At 51.2% G+C, this 21,284-nt stretch overlaps 1 protein-coding gene across 1 annotated transcript in view; it reads left to right on the top strand.

Annotated features, from left to right (window-relative positions):
• The first annotated feature begins 22 nt into the window (after positions 1-22).
• Kiaa0930 (KIAA0930 ortholog) overlaps positions 23-21,284 on the top strand; it is a 38,799-nt gene continuing 17,537 nt past the window's right edge. The window contains exon 1 of the mRNA XM_055626927.1: positions 23-229. Within this exon, the coding sequence (XP_055482902.1) occupies positions 25-229 (205 nt within the window). The 5' untranslated portion in view covers positions 23-24. The remainder of the gene's footprint in view (positions 230-21,284) is intronic.

Below are 21,284 nucleotides of genomic sequence, written 5' to 3' on the forward strand. Positions count from 1 at the left end.
GCGGGGAATGAGCCGGGGCCCGGCATGGCCTCCGCACGGCCGCCGGGCCGGGCCTGTGCCTCGGCGCCCGCGCCCGCGGGGCTCCGGGCTGGGCCGTCCGCGCAACCGGCCGCCTCCCGGGAGCCCGCGGACGGCGCCGAGGCGGAGGAGCGCTCGTTGCAGCACATGCTGCGCGCCATAGCCGAGGAGCGCGGTCGCCTTAGCCTGCGCCGCGAGGTCTGCGGCCTGGGTGAGTGACGGCGCCGGGCGCGCGCTCGAGTGTCCGCGCGTGTCCACCTCCGCGCGTCCCCACTGTGCTCCCTGCCCTCTGTGCGTCCACACGGCCCTGGGCTCTGTCTCTAGGGACCCATGTCTCAGTCTCTTTTCGGAACCCACAGAACCTCGAGTCTTGTGTCTCGGCGTTTCTGTCTCCTTCTGGCCATCAGGTTGTCTGTCCCGGCTCTTCCTCTTCGTGGTTCTGCAACTCTTGTTCCTTCTCCTGGAAGATCTGGGGGCCCCACTGCTGCTGCAGGGAGTGTGGGCGTGAGATTTCGGGAGGCATTTGGTCCAGAGCGCAAGGCAGTGTGCCCTGACCACAAACATCCCCAGCCCATATGGAGGGCTATGTCTCCTGATTGCTACAGCCTTTGTCTTTCTGCACCCAGAGGCCCTCTTGTCCATTAGCTTTGCCAGGGACCTGTTGGGCCCCTGCCCCTTGACCCCACCTACTTGGTACAGGAATCAGGGCTTGCTGCAGCCTCTCCGGGTGTGACTCTGGTCTAAGGAGTCATTCATCTGCTGGGTGGGGTGGGGGTATCTCATTGTTTGAAAGGGCCTAGGACTGGAGGTGTGGGTGGGGTCTTCTTGAATGTGAGGTAATGCATTGCTGATGCATTTGCTCAGACCCACGTAGCAGGAGCCCTCTCCCCTCTCGTCTCAGGCTTGTCGGTTTTTTTCTCTGTAAAAAGACCCCTCCCTTCGTCATGCAAGGAATGACTTCATTCCATGTTGTCGGTGTCCCCTCACCCCTATCTCCCAGTCTAGGCTTGGGTTCTTTTTTGAGGGGAAGTGACAGCCTCCTTGATTCTGTCAGTGCTCCAAAGTGGAAGTGCACCCTTCGAAGGCCACAGAGTAGCAGGGAGAGGGTGATGCCTGCCATTCAGGGTCCCTCTGTAGGCCACGCCCTGGAGGCTTGGTGAGGATCGGAGGTGAATTTCAATTCTCTTTTGAAGGAGGCCTGCTTAGCACCTGGCCTTCTCTGGCAGCAGGGTCTAGCACAGCTCACCTTGACTGGGGTTCTCCTGTGTGGCAGGTGGGGCCACCCGGGGGTGTCCTCTGAGGTGGGAATGTGGATGAGACCATAGCTGTCAGTGGTTCTCCAAAGAGGTGCCCAGAGGATGGTTTGTAGTTGAATTGCGGTGTCCTTATTAATGGGCTCAGTAAGCGTGTGTGAGCACCTACTGTGTGCCTGCCTGTCAGGACCAGCTGTCACCTGGCACTGAGTGTCTGAATTGGGGAGGTCTAGAGGACCGTCTCTTTTTGCAAAAGCCCCTCAGCAAGCTCCAGGTAGCCCCTTCACACTCCCCTCTGCACACACCTTTGTTGTCCCTGACCTGAGAGCATCCATCGTCACTCCTGTTCCAGTCCCTACCCCTAGACAGCCTGCATGGTCATTCCCTAAGAGCAGTAATCCCAGTACCCAACCTTTCCTGGGAACTCACTCCATGCCAGGTGCTCTGCGCATGCTCCGTCAGCTCAACCCTGACACAGTATCACTTTTGCCAAGCAGGAATATAATCTGTCACCCGTGAAGAGCCTTATTTAGGGGCAGCCCAATGAGGAAGTGGCACAGCTGGCTAACCGCTGGCTGCTGTGACCCTAGAGCTTCCCCACGTCCCCAGCTGGGCCTGCTGGGCTCGTTAGCATGTACAGTGACCTCAGCACTTCTCCTAGCCTTGAGTCCTTCCTCACATGCCAGGCTCCGGCCATTACCTAGTTCCTAGACTCAGGTGTTTTAATGTTCTGGATGTCTGCATGTGCTGCTGTTTACTCCGCACAGGAAGCTGGTCTGCTCACTTGTCCCTCACACGCTGCAAGTTCTCCTTTGAGTCTCAGTTCCCTTCTGTTGCCTGGAAGCCATCCTCCACACCCCGTCACAAAGCCCTGTCCCCTTCGTCCTAGACGGTCGGCACCACGGTGGTGTTGTAATGAGCTGTGTGGCTGTCCCTCCGGCTAGCCACCAAGAGCCACGAGGGCATTGCCCGGTCCCTTACGTTGGTGCCTAGCACTGGGACACATACAGAACACGTGCTCAGTAAACTTGTGGGGAACAAATAAAGATCTCCCTGCTGGCGTGGGAAGGGTGTGGATGGCCCAGGTGAGTGGAGGTTCTTAGAAGAACCTGTTCTTTTCACACGGGAAGTCTGATGTTCAGGGAGGAAGGGGCAAGCCTGATAGGGACTTGCGTCCCAGTTGGGTTAGGGTCTTTTTGAGTTGCTGTGACAAAAATACCTAACAGAAGCAACTTAGGGGAGGAATGGTTTGTTTTGGCTCGGAATCCAAGGATAGAGTTCATCATGGCAGTCAGTGCTTGAGGCCATTGGTCGTGTGGCAGCTGCACCAGGAAACAGAAGAGAGAGAGAGAGAGAAAGAGAGAGAGAGAGATATGCTGGCACCCAGCTTGCGTCTTCTTATACAGCCCAGAATCCCACTCCATGAAATGGTGCTGTGTATTCTCAGGGTGGATCTCCTCATGTGTATTAACCCACTCTAGATTAATCCCCAGGGGACCTGTCTCTTAAGTGAGTCTAGATCCTGTCAAGCTGGTGGTGGGTGTTACCCACCCCAGCCAGCCTGATGGTTGGCCCACACACCCAGAACGGAGGAACTCAGAGCTTCCCCCCCCCCCCCCCCCCCCCCCCCCCCCCCCCCCCCCCCCCCCCCCCCCCCGTCAGAGCACTCTACACCTTTTGTGCAGTCAATTTATCCTTTCAGCCTGTGGGACAGATTGCAGTTTGGTTCTGCTTTGTTTTGGTGTCTCTGTTTTGTCTTTTGGATTCCATCTTGTCGCCCTCACTCGCCAGCTGACAACCTGTTGGGTCTATGAATAAGTTTATCAGCATTGGGAATTGAACCTAGAGCCTCATGCGTGCCAAGCACATACTTTATGGCTGAGTGACACCCACAGCCCATTATCAATGAATGTAGGTGTTTAGGTAAAGCTTGTTACTCACAGCTCTGCTGTGGCCTCTTAGGCTGTTGTTTTCCTCCTGAAGTTGTTCTGAAGGTGGCCAGGAGGCCCTTGGGAAGGCTGCTGTCCTGTCACGGTGTCTGTTCATGAGATAACATGACGCTTCTGGCCCTATCCACATAAGGATGGTCACTTGGCTCCCATGAAAGGCACTTTGTAGCTACAAACCTGATTTCATACTCTCTCCTGTGATGGCCTCTGTAGTAGAAACATTTTTTGAGCACTTGCTGTGTGCCAGGGCTTGAGGCTGGTCCTTGCTTTCTTGCAGGACACTGTCTCTCGGGAGGGAGGTACACAGGCAATTGCTAGGTTGAGTAAAAGCCCTGCTGGAAGCAGCCAAGTTTGTGTCTGCCCGTGCAGCAAGATTTTGATGTTTCCACAGGAAACTGCTTATGGCTCTGTAGTTTCCAAGGAACTCTGGTCACCCCGAGCTGGGGCGGGCCAGGAGGGTCAGTGCCCATGCATATGATACAGCCATTTAGAAGCCTACAGCTTCCCCTAGGGCTTCTTCGGGGCCCTGCATGGCAGCCTCTTGCTGCTTGCCTTTGTCTCTGTCTTGGCTGAGTATTTTTGGAGGCCTCACACCTGGATGTTGGGTTTCACTGTTTAGTAAGTGGTGGAGGGGTCCTCCCCTGCCCACAGTGCTGCAGGAGGAATGATTTGTGGTCACAACTTCCGTTTATCTTTGAAATGCGCCTAAGAGGTAGGCCTCATGGCAGTGCCTGGAACACAGGTTTGGAGGGGTATTATTGTGCCCTCAACCCCAAAGGTAGAAAGAGGCAGGATGTATCTGAGTTCAGGCTCTTCATGGAGCAGAGGCCCACCCACACTTGTCCTTAGGATTGCAGCAGCTCTGCCAGGTTGGTGCTCTTGGCTGCTTGACTGAGGTGGGGCCAAGGAAAGGGTCACAGAGACAAGAGATAGCTTCAACTGGGCCACCCAGGGGAGGGGTTTTTGAATGGCGTTGGCCTCTGGGCAGATGTGAGATTGGGAGGTACTGGTTGGAGAAGCAGGTCCCGGGCAGTTTGGAGGGGGCTGTGAGAGTTGAGGCTGGAGCAGTGGTTTAGGCTGAGTGTCTGAGAATCCGGTACTTCCCAAGACTGGCCTCTGGGAGTTGTGTAGGTGTGGCTTTGGGCCTGGGCAGGTGCTGCCTCATAGAAGTCTGCACACAGCGTGCCATAGGCCAGATGCCCTTGCACCTGTAGCACTTGTTGTGGCTTGGCTCCTGTGAGGGAAGCCCTGCCACCTCACCATTTCACAAGGCGAGGAAGGTGTACTTCAGAGAGGATGGGCTCTCCTGACGTCACAAAGCTGGGAGGCCTGGCCAACTCCAGCTGAGGCCAGTGAGAGGCAACCTGGAGAAGGTTCAAGAAGGATGACGGAGGGAAGGAATGCTGCCTCCAGTGAGCCCTGTTCCCAACTGTGTGTCAGGCCCCTGGGACCACCTTTTGAATTGGGATGAACTTTGCGCACCCCAGCTGACCCTCTGGCATTTTTTTCTAGGCAGATACAGCTGTGGCTGGAGATTCTGTGGGAGGTGAGGCTGGAAGGGAGGACTGTGGAGCTCTGGCCAAGAGCCACGTGTATGTCCTGACTGTAAATAAGAAAGAAAAAGAAAAGTAGACAGGCTCTTTGGGGACATGGGAATAAATTTAAAAAGCAGCAGGTAAGAAACGAGCCATGCCATGCACGGACTCAACGAAGCTCTAGTGGAGCCAGTGCAGGCTGAGCCGCCACCTGGGGTAAGGATGGCTGTTGGGACATCTGCCCGTAGGATTTTTTCAGACTCTAGAAATAGAGTTGGTAAGAAAGGGAAAGTGATCCCAAGAATGGAGTGGGCTAGTGAGCTGAGGGAAAAGCCTCTAAAGTGACTGATTCTTATTCTGAAGTTCAGGCTGGCAGTCACTGGGAAAGGTCTTTCTTGGAATGACAGTGACCCTTCAACCCAACGGCAGTTAGCTGGTTGTGGGCCAGTATGGTGGGAGGAAGTGAGGTGGGAACTCTGTTTTTGGTTCCTGGACCTATTTTAAGGCCTGTGGTTCTGGTAGTTCCTACAACTGGAGCAACTCTGAGGCTCTCGTGAGGTGGAAACCCCATGCCCTTCAGGGTACCTGCGGGCTCTGGGCCTTGGGCTGTGGTCCATGCTGCGGGGCCATCTGTAGCCAGCCTCCTTGGCATCACTGGGAATGGGTAAGAATATTGCATCGCTCTCCCTGTGTCTTGGCTGAGTCATTCCCTACCCTCTGTCTTCTGACTGAGAGCTTCCCTGTCTCCTTCATCGAGTTGGGAAGACTCCTGAGTATCAGCAAGCCACAAGGCCACTGAAGAGAAGACCCACATAGGACACATGTTAAAAGCATCCTCCAAGTCAACAATCAATCTAGCCAATTAAAACTAATTTGCTGGGCATGGTGGAGCACGCCTTTAAACTTAGTACTCAGGAGGCAGAGGCAGGTAAATCTCTGAGTTCCAGACCAACCATGGCTACATAGTGATATGTATGTCTATAAACAAACACATAAATAAATAAAATAGTTTTTTTTTTTTTTAAACATAAAGCAAATTTGCTGGGTGCAGAGGTATGCAACTATAATGCCACTAATCCCAGGACCCTGGAGGCAGGAGAATCACTTTGAATGAGGCTAGTCCAGCCTACACAACAAGTTTCAGGCTAGCCTAGGCTACTTATGAGACCCAGTCTCAACAATTATATATATATTTGGAACCTGGAAAACTGTAGCAGGAATAGCAGTACCCATATTTCCTGTTCCCAGAGACACCTAGCCTTTCAATTTTTTTCTAAGCTGTTACTACTGGAATCCCTAGTGTTTGGGTGGACTTTGAATGTAGACAGTACTTTCCACACTTGGGATGAGAGGAGAGCCCAAAGCTGTCGTCCCTCACCAGCTGGGATTACCTATAGACTGTGGAAAAGCCTAGCCCTACTGAGGGTTCTCACCTACGCACTGTCCTCTCTGCGGTGGTGCTGTTCCTCTAGTTGATGGCACAGACGTTATGACTGAGGCGGTTTGGGGCTGGGCTTGTGTCTTCTAGATCTTCCTAAAGCATTGCTTCATGGGTACCTTTGCAAGAGCAGCCACAAGAGACCCTTGTGCCTGTGGTAGTCTCATCTTCTGCAGTTCCTCCCCGTCCAGCCGATGTCGTTTTGTTCATTCGTTTTTCTAGACAGGATCGTAATGTCTAGACAGCAACCCAGGCTCATCTCAAACTCTTTACGTAGCTGAGGATGATTTTGAAGTTGTGACCATTCTCTACCTCTGAAGGACTGGGATTACAGCTGTGACCTCCCACTCTGGATTGTTTCTGTGTGTTGCCAGGGTGTGAATGCCAGGCAAACACTCTACCCGCTGAGCCATAACCCCGCCCTCCAGTGCACATCTGCGTGTGTGGCCGTTGCTGCCATCTGACTTACGTAGCTCATGGCTGCTGAGCCAAGGATCCAGAGCTGAACTGTGGTTTGCCCTGCCTCCAGGAACTCGGAGCTCCCTGGAAGAGGGAGGGGGCCTGGGCAGGAGGACTGAGAGTGTACGTTTCATGTGACTCAGAGTCTTCCTCAAGATGAAGGCCTCAAGCTGTCTATTTCATGCTAAGTTGGATAGTTGTGCTGTGTGGTGGCTCACACCTGTAATCTCAACAGTTGAGAGGCTGAGGCAGAAGGATTGCTGCAAGTGTAAGGCCAGCCGGGGCTACAGAATGAGACCCAGTCTCAAACAAACAAGCTAAGCACATAATAAATAGGAAAGGTAGTTGGGTAAAGATAAGAACTGATATCAGTAAAGTGGCCTTTGGGTCTTGGGAAGTGCTGGAGTACAGAGTGGGACGGTAGCTGAGGGGATTCCATCTGTACAGCTACAAAGAGGTCGGCTGTGCTGGGGTGAGGCTTTTCAGTGGTGAGGTTACGTTGGGGTTACCTATGCCGTCTTTGTAAGTAAGCCCAATAGACTCATTGCTTCCCCAAGCTGGACTTTGGGGGAATTGTCCTTGGGTTTGTGTTGGGGCCTTATGAGAAGGGGTTGACATTTGTTTCTCTTCCCTAGGGCGAGTTCTCACAACACTCTGTACTCCCAGGCCAGAAGCCCAGAGGTGGCCTGCCTTCTTTGCCCCACGTTCGCTCAGCAATTCCAGCCTCTGTGGTGTTGCTGAGCAATCTCCTTCCTGCCTCCATCAGCCTGGCCCTTAGCAGCCACCTCTCGGCTGCTTTCACCTTTAATGACTTTGATGCCTACAGAGCAGAAGGCTCAAGACCCTTCATGATCCCCACTTGTCCTCACGACCCAGGGGGCTCCTGGGACGCCTTCACTCTGCTCTCCTGCCTGGAATTGTCTTCTTGTCTCCATCTGTAGGACAGCCTCAGCTCAAGGCCCTTCCGTAGCCTTTTCCTGACACTGTAGGAATGACCTCCTCTCCCTCCTTCCCTTCTTTTGAGGGATAGATTCCTGCCACCAGGCTCTTCCCCACACCTACCCGTGCCCCTTCCAGTACCATGTCAGCTCCACTGTGCCCCTTCCTTGTGCCAGCTCAGTGGACAGTGCCCCGCCTCACCACCACAGGAACTCAGAGTGAGGGGGGATGGGACTGTACTGGGTGTTAACTGGTGAAGAGGCCTCCTGAGTGGAGAAGGGGGGGTCAGGTCTTGGAGGACTGGCCTTTGAGTGGGGTGTCAGCCACAGTGGGAAAAGAGATTTCTTTGGTTCAGGGATGGAAGGGCTATGGCTGCCTACCTTCAGGGAATGAAGGGCAGACCAGAGCCTCGGGGCATCTCAGAGATGCCCAGTGGGGACTGGGGATAGTGCCTTCCCAGTCAACTCTTTCTCTTATGGGAATGAAGAGCGGGCCACAACTGCCAAAGGAGGTTCTGGTACATCTCTTTGCACCTGTGCTTCCCCCCAGTCCATTTTGTTTGTTTGTTTGTTTGTTTTTCTGAGATAGGGTTTCTCTGTGTAGACGAGGCTGGCCTCAAACTCAGAGACCACCTGCCTCTGTCTCCTGAGTGCTGGGATTAAGGCATGTACCCACCATCATCACCACCACCACCACCACCGCCTGGCTGTTATGCTCTTAAGGACTGTTAAAAACCTCACCGCCTGTGGAAAGCACTGTTGGCCAGCAGGGCTACTGCTGTAGCAGTACCATGTGTGTGCTTAGGTTCAGGGGCAACAGACACGAAGACAAATAAATGAGAGGCACGTTTCTACCCTCTGTCCCCTGGATCTAAGTCCCTGCTGTCTTAGCATCCCGTGAGAGCTGGAACTCCACACTTGGAGCCTCAGGCAGAGCCACGGTTGGTTGGCTGCTCTGGCTGCTGACTCAGGAGATCCTGATCCTGCCAGCCAGGGAGGTGGGGCTGGGATTCCAGAGTATTTCTGCCCCCTCTCCCCAAGTTCTCCTGGGAGTCCTGTCCCCGCGGGGAACCTGGTAGGATGAATCAGCCTCAGCTGGTGCTGCAGCTGTGCTCAGCTGAGGTCACCCCCCTCCAAAGGCTGTGTCAGGGGAGCCTCATGAGCTCCCGGGAGAGTTCTCATGCTCACTGGGGAGCTCTGAGCAGTACAGAACTCTCCTTGACCTCTACCATAGGGAGTGTCGCCCCTGTTGCCACATGGAGCAAGTGAGTCTTAGGGGGATGGAGGCAGTTGCTTGGGCTCCCGTAGCACCCGTAGGCAGGGACCTACCTCTGCTGGATTTGCAGTGGTCTGTTCATTCTCACACTTGGACACACCTGTATTAGAGCAGCCTTTGATGCCCTGTTCTTTCCTGGGTGGCCCAGCCCCTGGTTTTCAGAGCCTGGGTAGCTGCAGAAGTGAGAGCAGAGGAGGGCTCTGAAAGAGAAATGGTGATGAGGTGGGCCATTCCAGGAGGAGGAAGTGGCTTGGTGTGGAGTGAGGGAGGGCTGAGGAGCCCCCAAGAAGGACCACCTGGCAGTAGGAAAGGTGGGTTTGGGATTGTTTTCTTTTCAGAGGGAGGGAAGTTAGGGAAAGACCTGGAGCTGGATAGCCCTTGGGGTCAGCCAGGTCTGTGGGTGCTCCGGATCGTGTTTTGTGTCCTTTGTCTGAGTACATGGGAAAAGCTTAGGGCATTTGGGCTTGCAGAGCCTGCAGCAAGCTGGTGCTGGGTGCAGTGTAGGCAAGATGCAGCTACATGGATGGAGCTAGGGTGCCTGGCTCCTGGCCAGAGCCTTGCACACAGAGTAGGGTACAGAAATAAATGAAAGGTGAGGCCCTAGTTCCTAGCCTGGCTCCTGGCCTCTGCACTGGACAGGGATTGGCTGTTCTGGCGGGAGAGGGTGAACTCTGGGCTTCTGAGGTCCTGTCCTGTGGTGCCTGAGTGAAAGCCAGAGGGGGAATAGTGAGGGGTCTACAATAAGATAACCTCCAGCCTAGGGAGGTGGAGGTGCTGGGGTTGCTGGCTCGAAGCTCCCATTGGGCTCAGGACACCCTGTGAAGTGTGGTGGGGCTAGTTTTCTGCATGAAGCAAAAGTCACCCCAGTGGTGGTGGAGGTTCGAGTCTGGAGACCTCTCAGTTTGCTGAGATGCACCAGGGAACACCGCCGTGGTCTGGAGGCAGCCTGTGGGTGGTGATGTGGCAGGTGCTGCGCCGTGCTGGTCATGTGGGTGATTTTGTGGCATTGCTGCTGCAGAGGGAGCAGAACGGAGAGCATTGTGGGAACTGGAATCCCGCAGGCTGCCTCAGAAAGCCCACACACTCCCCGGCCCTGGCCAGGCTGCAGAGTCCTTCCTATCATCTACCATGACCTTGCTAGGCAGCCTGGGCGTTAGCACCTGGTTTCCCAACTGGGAAGTGGGTTCTGAATAATGTCCTTGTGTTCTTGCTGATGGTGGTTTGGGGGGGGGGGGTGTAAATTTGCTGTCCTGTGTCTTTGAGTATCCGCCATATATTCCTGTGTTTAGCATTACATTTGCTGGCTGCCTCCGGTGACCTCTGTCCTGCAAGGTGCAAGGAACCTCACAGATAGGAAGTGAGAAATCACCATGACAAAGCTGGAGCAAAGGGTGTGGCCTTGCAGGAAGATTTATGTGGCCAGTGGTCTGATCCTGCTACAGAGCAGCAGTGGCAGGCTTGACTCAGGCCTTGAGCCTCAGTTTCCCATCGTGTGAATGAAGATCAGATCAGAGTGGGCGCTCAAAGGGGATCCAGCTCCAGGGTGCACATAGCACTTAGTCTTTCTGGAAAGGCATGCTATCAAAAGCAGCCTGGAGTTGGGGGTGAGTGTGCAGATGGACCCCAGGGGCTGAAGACAGGTGTGGCCTCTGCGGAGGTGTTTGGTCAGGGAACTGGGTCAAGGCTAAAGGGCAGATTTGTGGATGCTGTCTGGAGAGTGAGGCTCATGTGGTGAGGGAGCCTGGACTTCCTGAAGAAGATACTGGACCAGCTCATCCTGATTTGGCCATCTACGTCATCCAGTAACCTTACTCCCCTTGGGAGTGCTCACATGAGACCCGACTGACCAGTTCTTCATCCAGGGCCTCATCAGGGCAGCCTGGCTTCCTAGGACAGCTTCTTTGTGCTTTGTGCCCCAGGAAAGGAGGGCCCTCAGCACCCAGGCACAAGATGATCAAAGGCCTATTGAGGCCACAGAAGCCTATTCATCCTGCCCAGAGGGACCAAGGGCCACTCTTGGACTCTTGTCAAACAGAGTTGACCTCGTGGCCTCTGCTGTTGGGAGGCATCCAGAACCCAGCAGGTGCACTCTTGGGAGGACCTTGTCCGTGCAGCCCAGGGTTGAGTCCAGTTCAGGTGCTAACATACATATACCACAGCGGGGAGACACCATCTCCATGCCTCCACCCCTAGCCAGACTGTCCAGCGGAGGTTTATCCTTAAACACCAGCCGTCAACCACCAGCCAGAGTGCCGGTGAGGTTGGCCCTCCAGCCCCAGTTCCTCCTTAGCCTGGCCTGCTGGGCTTTCCCTGTTGTCCCTTAGCCCAGGCTTTCCTGCAGTGGTCTTGAGTTCTGCTCCAGACACCTCTACTTCCTCCTTGCCTGCTTAGCTTAGTTTCCACTGAACTCCCTTCACTGGATTGCTGCTGACAGCTAGATCACGGTGCACGCCCTGCCCATCCAGCCCTTGCCCCTTGCCTGGCTATGAGTACCATCTGTCAGCAGCCTTGGGATGCTCCACATGTGCAGGGGTGGGTGCTGGGTTCACAGTCTAGCTGTGGTTAACTAACTGTGTGCCTGGGCAGCTTCTCCCAGCATCCCTGCCTGTAAAAACAACAACAAAACCTCCTGATGGATTTGTGACATGGGAGGGAAGTTTAGCCTGGTGCCTGGAATTTTGGAAGCCTTAATTTGTTTAGAAACATGTGACAGAGAACAGGGAAACAGGAAAGAGCCACAACTCTACTGCTCCACAGGAACTATGGACCTTTGGATATTTTATTTCCATCTTCCTAGGCATTACAAATAAACAAAACAAAAACAAAATACCCTGTTCTCATAAGTGTGTGTGTATTTTCTGTTTCTGTGTTCTGGCTCTTTCTCCTGATGTAAGCAATTTTCTAATAATTAAGTTGTATTAAATTCTGGCATTTACTAGCTGTAGTTGCTAGAAATGTCTTGATCATTTTTTATTTTTGGTGTGTGTGTGTGTGTGTGTGTGTGTGTAGGCCTAAGGTTGATGCTGGGAATCTTCCTCAGTTATCCTCCACTTTAGTTTTTTGAGACAGGGTCTCACTGAATCCCAGACTAACTGGCCAGCAAGCTCTGGGAATTAGCCTGTCTCACCTCCCTGGGCTGGGGTCGCACAGCCACACTGCCACACCTGGCTTTTCATGTTGGTTCTGAGGGGTCATCTGGCTTTTGTTATAAGCACTTCACTGACTAAGCCATCTCCAGAACCCCTGTTTTGGTTCCTTTTGTCTGTTTTTTTGTTAGGGGTCTTACTGCATAGTCAAGGCAGGCCTCCAGATTCTCTCAGTCCTCCTGCCTCAGTCTCCTGAGTTTTGGAATCATATGTGGGCACCATGTCCAGCTATTTGGGTTTTTTTTTTTTTTCTAGTTTCAGTAGATCAACCTAAGATATAAAATTGAAAATATATAAGTTGATTCTTAACAAAAGGCGTAGCTTAGTGGTAAAGTACTTGGCTCAGCACTCACAAGGCCTAGGGTTCAATCACCCTCTGCCAAAAATCACAGTTTTTAAGGGCCATCGAGATGGCTCGGAGGATAAGAGTGTTTGCTACCTAGCCTGACAACCTGAGTTTGCTCCCCAGAACCCACATGGTGGAAGGAGAGAACTGGCTCTCAAAAGTTGTCCTCTGATGGGGCTAAAGAGATGGCTCAGCAGTTAAAGGTACTGACTGGCCTTCAGAGGACCTGGGTTCAATTCCCATTATCCACATGGCAGCTCACAACTGTCTATAATGGAATCTGTTACCCTCTTCTGGTATACAGATGTACATGTAGACAAAACTCTCACATACATAAAATACATAAGTAAATAAGTCTTTTTTAAAGAAAGTGTCCTCTGGCCTCACACATGGGCTGTGCACACTCCCCCTCAAATTTAAAAAGAGACAAGGCAAGCCTTCTGTATTACTACTTTTCTTGTTGCTGTGACAAAATACCAAAAAAAAAAAAAAAAGCAGTTTAAGAGTTTGAGTTTCTGGCTTAAGAGGAATTATAGTTCATCTTGGCAGATAAAGCTGGCAAAAGTGTGAGGTAGCTGGGAGAGATGAGCTCTGACTCGTAGCCAGCTTTCTCTTCTCCCAGCTTTTATTCAGTCCAGGTCCTAGTCTACTTGCTCCAGGAATCCACCTAACTCTGCCTCTTTCGGACACAGCAGCCTGAGAAATTACACGGGATGTATTCGGGTCCTCACATCAGTATGGAAACTCTTCGCCATCCTCCCAGGCTTCCACTGAGTGTGTGCCATACTGTTCAGTTTATAAGTATTTATTGTCTCTATATACTAGGTTATTGTAGGGATTGACTGTATAGCAATAAACAAAGTGACCAAAGACAGGCAAGACTGAGGGCTTCGAGGGACTGAAATTCTGGCAGTGTGACTTTGTCAAAGCGTGTGTCTCAGCCTCAGAAAAATTGCTAACTCTTTTCGAGGCAAAAGCTGTGTTTTGTAGGTAAACAGATGCAAAGGTAAATTATCCATTCTGTTTGATAGTGATAACACGTGAGGTAGAGAATGCTGCCAGAGTGGGGCTTGCAGTTGTGTGCGAGTGAGTATGTGCACGTGTGTGTGTGTGTGTGTGTGTGGATGGGTGTATATTCATGTGGGGACCAGAGATTGATATCTAGTATCTTTATCAACTGTTCTCTACCTTACGCACTTTAAAAGATTCATTTTTATTATTTTTAATCATGTGTATGTCTGTGTCTTGTGTGTGGGTGCGTGCACGTGAGTGCAAATGCTGGTGGAGGCCAGAAGAGAGCACTGTATCTCCTAGTTCCAACAGGCAGGTGAAAGCTGTCAGATGGGTGCTGGGAACTGAACCTTCAAGAGCAACAGCTGCTCTTAACTGCTGAGCCATCTCTCCAGACCCAAGGACGCTACTTCTTAAAATCTCCCAGCATCTATGATCATGTTTCATTTCTCTCTTGAGCTATAAATGGATGTGAATACACTGATAATCCTACTATTAGATTATTCTTGCTAATTAAATCCTGCCTAGCCAATAATGTGTTCTTAGTGGACTTTCTGGATCCTGTTTAGTACCACAATTAAGATTTGTTGTTGTTTTGAGTCAGGGTTTTATACAGTGTCCATTGGTCCTGAATTCATGTCATAGCCTCAGATGACCTTGAACTTCTCACCTTCCTGCCTGTGTGCTGGGATTAAGGCTACTGGCCACCATACCGAGTGTGCCTTTCAGGTTTTCATGTTGGTCCTTGTGAGTGAGATTGTGGTTTTACTGAGTGTGTGGGCCCAGGTGTGTTGCCTTGGAGTCAGTTGTCCAGCTTATAAAAAGAATGTGCAGTTTTTGTGGGCTTGTTAATCTGTGAGAAGCTGGGGTTACCTGTGGGCTGATAGAGTCGCTCTTGTGGGCGTGTGCCGAGTCGCTGATACAGCAACATGGCAGTCATGACCTAGAGGATTTACGAGGTGCCTGCTCCATAGCTTGCTCATCTCCTGTAGTCCTCTCCATGGCAAGTGCAGGAGTAGCCATTCTTCTCCGAATCTCTGATGGGGAAACTGAGAGGCTGAGCCATTTACCCAAACAGGCAGCAGGCAGGAGCGTGAACCAAGTCTATGTTACCCGGTTTGACAGAGGTCTCCCCAGCTCTACACTGGGGAGATGGACAGCACGTGAAAAACCTCATTAAGGTAGCCTGTCCCCTGGGTTTTCAGTAAGTGTTTGAGGGAACATCCGTCATCTCTGCGGAAAATATCTGGAGTCTATAGAATCGGCCCTCTGCAGAGAAGTGGATCCACAGACCCTGGCACATGAAGCATCCCACCTGAGTGTTTCTGTATGTTACCTGAAGCTTGGAGCACAGTGGGGCTGAGCGGCTGCTGTGGTCACTCACACAGTAACAGGGAGGACAGAGCTGTCCTTGAGAGCTTGGAGGGTAGCGGGAGTCAGCTGCTCACCACATGACCTCATGGACTCCTTAGGTTCATGAGTTAGCAGCTAGAACAGTGGTTCTCAATCTGTGGGTCACAGCCCTTCTGGGATGGAACCAGGTCACTTGAGGCCATCAGAAAACAGGCGTTTACCTTACAGTTCATAGCAGTAGCAAAATTACAGTTAGGTAATAGCAACAAAAATAATTTTGTGGTGGGGGGTCACCACAGCATGAGGAACTGTATTAAAGGATCTCAGCCTTAAGAGGGTCGAGGACTGCTGTGCTAGAAGAATCCTGTCTCTGTCTCTATGTGGGATGTTGGAAAAGGAAAGTTCTGTTTGAGGGTCTGGGTTTGAGTTTCAGCTCTCCAGTCTACCATCATACCACCAGTTTCCAAGGCCTTGTGTCAAAAAAAAAAAGTCTGCATGGAGCCCTAAGTTTGATCCCCAGCACTCTCTCTGCAGAGAGACTGTTTTGTTCTCCCATCCCAGTATATATTCATATATGCCTATATATGTATATGAATGAATGACTGCTGTCACACCATGCTGAGGTTTTCCTCTTAAGGTTCTGAAGGGGTAGTAGGTGACATTGCTTTGTAAACGGCAGAGTGGGAGGCACACACTGTCATGACCCTTCTCAGCCTAGACCTGTGGGGCTGCTGGTACTGTCAGTCGCTTCACCATTGAGATGCATAGCGAGGGGGAGAGCCTGCTGCCACAGGCAGAGAACACGAGGGAGGGTTCGGGGAGAGCCAGGCCTGGTGCTCACCCCTGTGTGCCTTCAGAAGTCACTTGGCAGGAAAGGCGTCTGGTCTACAGCCCTATTTGGAGCCGACTGTTATGGTATTGTTATGCCTGCCCAGCGAGAAGCACTCAGAGATTAATAAAGGAGGAACCTCTGTAATAATAGCACAGGGCCTGTTCTGGCTAAGACACAAAAGGGAGCTGGCCCCCGAACAGAAATCCCTGCCTATGTAGGTTCATGGCCCCAAGTTACACTTTGAGCAGTTACACATGCTCTATAGAGACAGACACCCCAGGGTTTGGCTGTCTGGACAGCGGGGGAGATTTGCGGTATAGAAATATTGCCTTAATTATCCTGAGACAGACCAGAGCTGCTTTTCCTGGGCAGTTTCCTAGCAGGATTGTCCTACCTACCTGGCAGAATTATGCCCTTCTGGATAAGACGCACAGGACTTAATTAGTGTTGTCAGCCAGGACCGTCCTCTCTAAACCGCCTGGCAGAGGCACACTCCTTTTAGCTAAATTTTATTTTTGCGTAATTAATCTTTTCTAAGCAAGTTTGCTCCTCCGTCCTTCATAACAGCAGGTTATTACCTCCATTTCCTCCCTCAACTACAGGCAGTTTTTACCTAATTATTTATGGATTCTGCTTAGTGAGTCGGTTGCTCACTGTCCCCACATCACATCACTTTGTTCATGATGAATGGCAGACGTTGCGAAGTGGTGAGAACCGTCACCTGACAGATTTCCAGCTGGGAGTGAACAAGGCAACAGACACTCCGCTTTTGTTTTTTAGTCCCCAGACAGTAAACAGCAGAGCTATCTGATGGAATGCTGGTACCCACAGCATCACAGACAGATCTCTGAATTCCCTTGAAGGTCAGAGAGTCAGGAGAACCCAGGGACTGTTTTCTATGGATGGGCATGAATGCTTCTGATATTATGAGTGAGCTATTCATTAAATAAAATGCCTTAGACAGAAGTCATCCTAAAGCCAGGTTGTGAATCGATGGTGAGTTTCTTGCTCACAGCTTGCTCCTGCATTTCCCCAGGAGCAAGGAAAACTGACTCACTCACTGCTGCCCCTCAGGACCCCAGCATGCGAGGGAGGAGCCCGGCAGCCGGGAGCTGTCCGTGGTACTGCCCAAGGGAGTGGCCCAGCTTCAGGCTATGTCATCCGTCCTGAGGCTTGGGCTCATTGAACTCACTGAAACCTGCAACCCTGCCAGCCGGGTAGTGGTTGGAGGACAAGGACAAATAGCGTTCTGGAGACTAGAAAGGTCTATGTTAGACTGGCAGCTCCCAGGCCTTGACCCAGGGGATTTCATACTGGGCAGGCTTGGGGAAAAGAAGGGAGAAGGGCTTACCTATGGGAGAAAGAACCAGAAGGCCAATAAGTAACTGTGTCCACTCACACAGTTACTGTACCACAGCACCAAAGGATGCTGGGAGGCTGTGATCTAGTGACTTCATCCCAGCTGGCCAGAGAGGCACACTGAACAGCTGCATCCAAGTTCCTCACTTGCCCCATGTAGATGGAGTATCACAGCCTATCAAGGAGTGTTGACCTTACCATGGTTCTGGGAAGGTGGGAGGTTACAGACAAAGTCTGGGTAGGGAGCAGTTGGGTCCAGGATCCATGTTATAGGATGTCAGGGCCTGCATGGCTCCGTGTTAGAGGTTCTGTGTCAGATATGCCCTGCCCAGCCTCTGGGCATGGAAAACATCTCCGTGTCTGTCTTTCCTTCTCTGTGAAGAGGGGTCTGTCCCTCCTTCATGCTCTCTAGGCCTGTGACACCAATCCATAGATTTATGGCAAAAGATAGTTTGTGGGAAAGGAAGGCAGACAAGGAGGCTGGCCAGCGGCCCGTGGAAGTCAGCTGCTCTCACCATTCCTCCTCTGCTTCACCTGTTTCCCTGTGGTCTGTGGTGCAGTCAGTGTGACTACAACTAAGTTTTGCCCTTTTACCCAGGACTGGATGATCCACGTTCCTGTGTCTGTATGTGGTCTTCACAGCCCTTACAAGGCTGTGTGCCTGTGGGCATGGCTTAAGGATAGAACGCTTGCTTAGCACAAGTGAGGCCCTGGGTTTGGGTCCCAGAACTTCAAGTAAACTGATAATTAAACAGTCAACAGACACTTGGTTTAATACACATGCTGTAATTTACCTTATTGGCAAATGCCAGTAGTTGCAGAATCCTCTGCACCTTCTGAAAGCTGTCATATTTGTCCTTCTTAGCAACACAGAACCTATTGTTCGTTCTTGTTACTCTTTTTGTTTTGCCTCGGTTTGTTGTTTGTTTTTTTAGAGGCTTACTTATTTTTGTTTAACCTGTATGAATATCCTGCCTGCACGTAAGTGCACCATATGTATATAGTGCCCAACAAGGCCAGATCCCCGTGGTGGGCACTGGATCTCCTGGAACGGAGTCTCAGATGGTTGTGAGCTGCTGTGTGGGTGCTGAGAACGGATTCCAGGTCCTCTGCAAGAGCAGCCAGTGCTTTTAGCTGTTGAGCCAACTATTGCTCGCTATTAACTTACCTACTTACATGCTTAATTACTTACTTACCCATCTATTTATTTATTTTGGTTTTTTGAGACAGGGTTTCTCTGTGTAGCTTTGGCTGTCTTGGACTCACTCTGTAGACCCGGATGGCCTCGAACTCACAGAGCTCCTCCTGCCTCTGCCTCCCTGAGTGCTGGGATTAAAGGTGAGTGCCACCATGCCTGTCTTTGCTCTTTAAGACAATCACCTCTCTGCTGTTTGTTTATTTTGTTTTTTTGTTTTGAGGTGAGGTGAGGTCTTATAGACCAGATGACCTTGAACTTTCGAGTTCTGAGGTTACAGGTGTGTACCATCACACCTGGCTTTGTTTTTTTTAAAGATTTATTTGTTTATTATGTATACAATGTTGTGTTTACATGTACACCTGCATGCTGGAAGAGGGCAACAGATTTCATTATAGATGGTTGTGAGCCACCATGTGGTTGCTGGAAATTGAACTCATGACCTCTGGAAGAGCAGCTGGTGCTCTTAACCTCTGAGCCTTCTCTTCAGCCCCTTCATCTGCTTTTTTATGGCTTTATTCCCCCCCCCTTTTTTTTTTCTGAATCACCATATGAATTTAATCACACAGAATTTAGTCTTGAGAGCCTGACCTGTGATCATTCCGATCCCTCTGTGGTGTAAGTCACTGGCCAGCTCAGCTGTGTTATGTCTACTTTCCTAGTTAACACTTTGGGGCTCTTAGGAAACCCCCCATGAACACATGTGGCCTCTCTCTGAATGCAGACCTCATTCTCTATTTGAGTCATGACAGCTTTATAAGCATTTGACGTTTTTAAGAAGACAAGTTTGTCCCTTTGAAAATACCATTCAGGAGACTGGAGAGATGGTTCAAGTACCCTGGCAGCTCTTGCAGAGGACCCAAGTCCAACCCCTAGAACCCATGCAATGGCTCACAGCCAGCCATAACTCTATTCCCAGGGGATCTGCTGTCTTCTCTGGCTTTTCTGGACGCCAGGCACACATGTGGTACCCAGGCATACATGCAGGTGAAACATCTATGCACATAGAATAAAAAAAAAATACCGCTTAGGCCAGCCGTGCTGGCTCACACCTCTAATCCCAGCCCTTGAAAGGCTGAGATAGGAGGATTCCCAATTAAAGAGACAAGGAGGGCAGCGAGATGGCTTAGTGGCTCAGAGCACTTGCTGCTGAAGTCTCATGGCCTGGGTTTACCCCACCGCCACCCCCAAAGTCCACATGGTGAAAGAAAAGAGCAGACTCCCGCAGAGTATCTCCGATTTCCACAAGTACACCACAGCATGATGCACACACGCTCATATACATGCACACAAACAAGTAAATAAACGTTAATAGCGCCCAAAAGGAGAAAAAGGACATTTTTATTCAGTGTGACCACACTGTGAAGAAGAACAGAAAAAGAGATCTAGGGACCCCCATATCAGGAAGGTTAGGTTTAAAGGTTAGGTTGCAGTTGTGTGTGTGTGTGTGTGTGTGTGTGTGTGTGTGTGTGTGTGTGTGTGGTGGTGTGTGTCTGTGTGTCTGTGTGTCTGTGGGGGGGGGCAGATGCACACAGAGACCAGAAGGGGCCGTTGTGTCCCTGGGAGCTGCAGTAACAGGTGATTGTTAACTGATTCTGGTGGGTCTAGCAATTGAACCCCAGTCCTCTGAGAGCCGTGACTGTTGGAGTATGTGACATATGGAATAGGGGTGGGACCTGCCTGGCCCCTGCCAGCCCCTTCCCTGAGTAAGGGCCTTCCAGCTTCTGCTCCTTGTGCCCTGGACCCGCCAGCAGCTGCACACTCAGCATCCTCTTCAGCAAGTTGTTGAGCACAGGTTTTCCAGTGTGGCCATTTGGCAGGTCAGTCTCCAGGTCTGGGAACGTGGGCACATCCTTTAGCCTCTCTGTGAAATGAGGTGGGGACATTTGAGTGACATTGAGGGTTCACTGTAACAGTCTGAACCGTTCTTTGCCTAACTGGTTTGTGGTGAAGGTCATTATCACTGTTTGGTTCATATTTTTAATTGCCTGGATGCCCTAGAAGGCACTGCCAGGTGACCTTTTGTGGGGCCCCTGACCTTAGTGCTCAGCTGAGTTGTACCCTAGTCCCACAGCTGACTTGTCTTAAAGAGCACAAGAGCCCTTTCCGGGAAGGGCAGTGCTTTCCTCTGTGACTGACACTTGTGAAGTGCATGGTTTTGACACGGGGAGGACTAAGTTCCAGGCCCCTGCTTGTCAGGCCAGAGATGTTCTTGCCTCATCTCACATTGGACATTGCCTGGTGCAATGGGAGGCAGGAATTTCCAATACCAGTGATGTTCCCAGCCTGTGTCTGTGAGCTTGGGCCCACACCCACAAACAAAAAACCTCCTCTAGAGACTGGCAAGGTATGCTGACCCTGACCCCTCCCCCTGCTCATATGGGCCAGGCAGGGGTGGGTGGATCACACGTTGCTGTCAGAGGGCAGAGGCTGCCTCTGACAGCTCTGTGCTGTGGCTGGTGCCTTCTGCTAGCCATCAGCCCCTGGTCCGGCCACTGGGTGCCTCTGAGGGTAGTGGAGTGTGTCATGCAAGGTAGACTTTCCCTTCAGAAGCAAGGTACTAGGACTAGGTTTCTGTGGTTCAGGGGAAATGGGGAAAGAAGGAAACCCAGGAGTTGTGTAACACAGGGTGACAATTTGTTGATTTATCTAGAGCAGTGGTTCTCAACCTTCCTAACGCTGAGATCCTTTAATACTGTCCCTCGTGTTGTGGTGACCCCAACCATAAAAGTATTTTTGGTGCTACCTTATAACTGTAATTTTGCTACTATTATGAATCGCAATATAAATATCTCTGTTTTCCAGTGGTCTTAGGTGACCCCTGTGAAAAGGTCATATGACCCCCCCAAAGGAGGTGAGACCCACAGGTTGAGAACCATTTTGAGAGGGTGGAGAGAAAAAGGGAGGGAGGAGGGAAGGAGAGACAGAGAGGAAGCCCATGTTTTGTTGACCTGCTCTGGCAGGCCCAGACAGTTCCAGCTGGAGCCATTTATCTTGATGTAGCAGAAAGGAGCCACAGCTTTGCCACCTGTCCCTTTGTCACATGACAAAATGGCAGAGCTGAAGAGGAAACCCAGATTTTTCTAACCAAAACTAGTAGGTTCTTCTTCTTCTTCCTCTTCTTCTTCTTCTTCTTCTTCTTCTTCTTCTTCTTCTTCTTCTTCTTCTTCTTCTTC

The sequence above is a fragment of the Psammomys obesus genome, unplaced genomic scaffold, assembly GCF_907164565.1.
Source record: "Psammomys obesus unplaced genomic scaffold, mPsaObe1.curated_primary_1811, whole genome shotgun sequence".
NCBI lineage: Eukaryota > Metazoa > Chordata > Mammalia > Rodentia > Muridae > Psammomys > Psammomys obesus.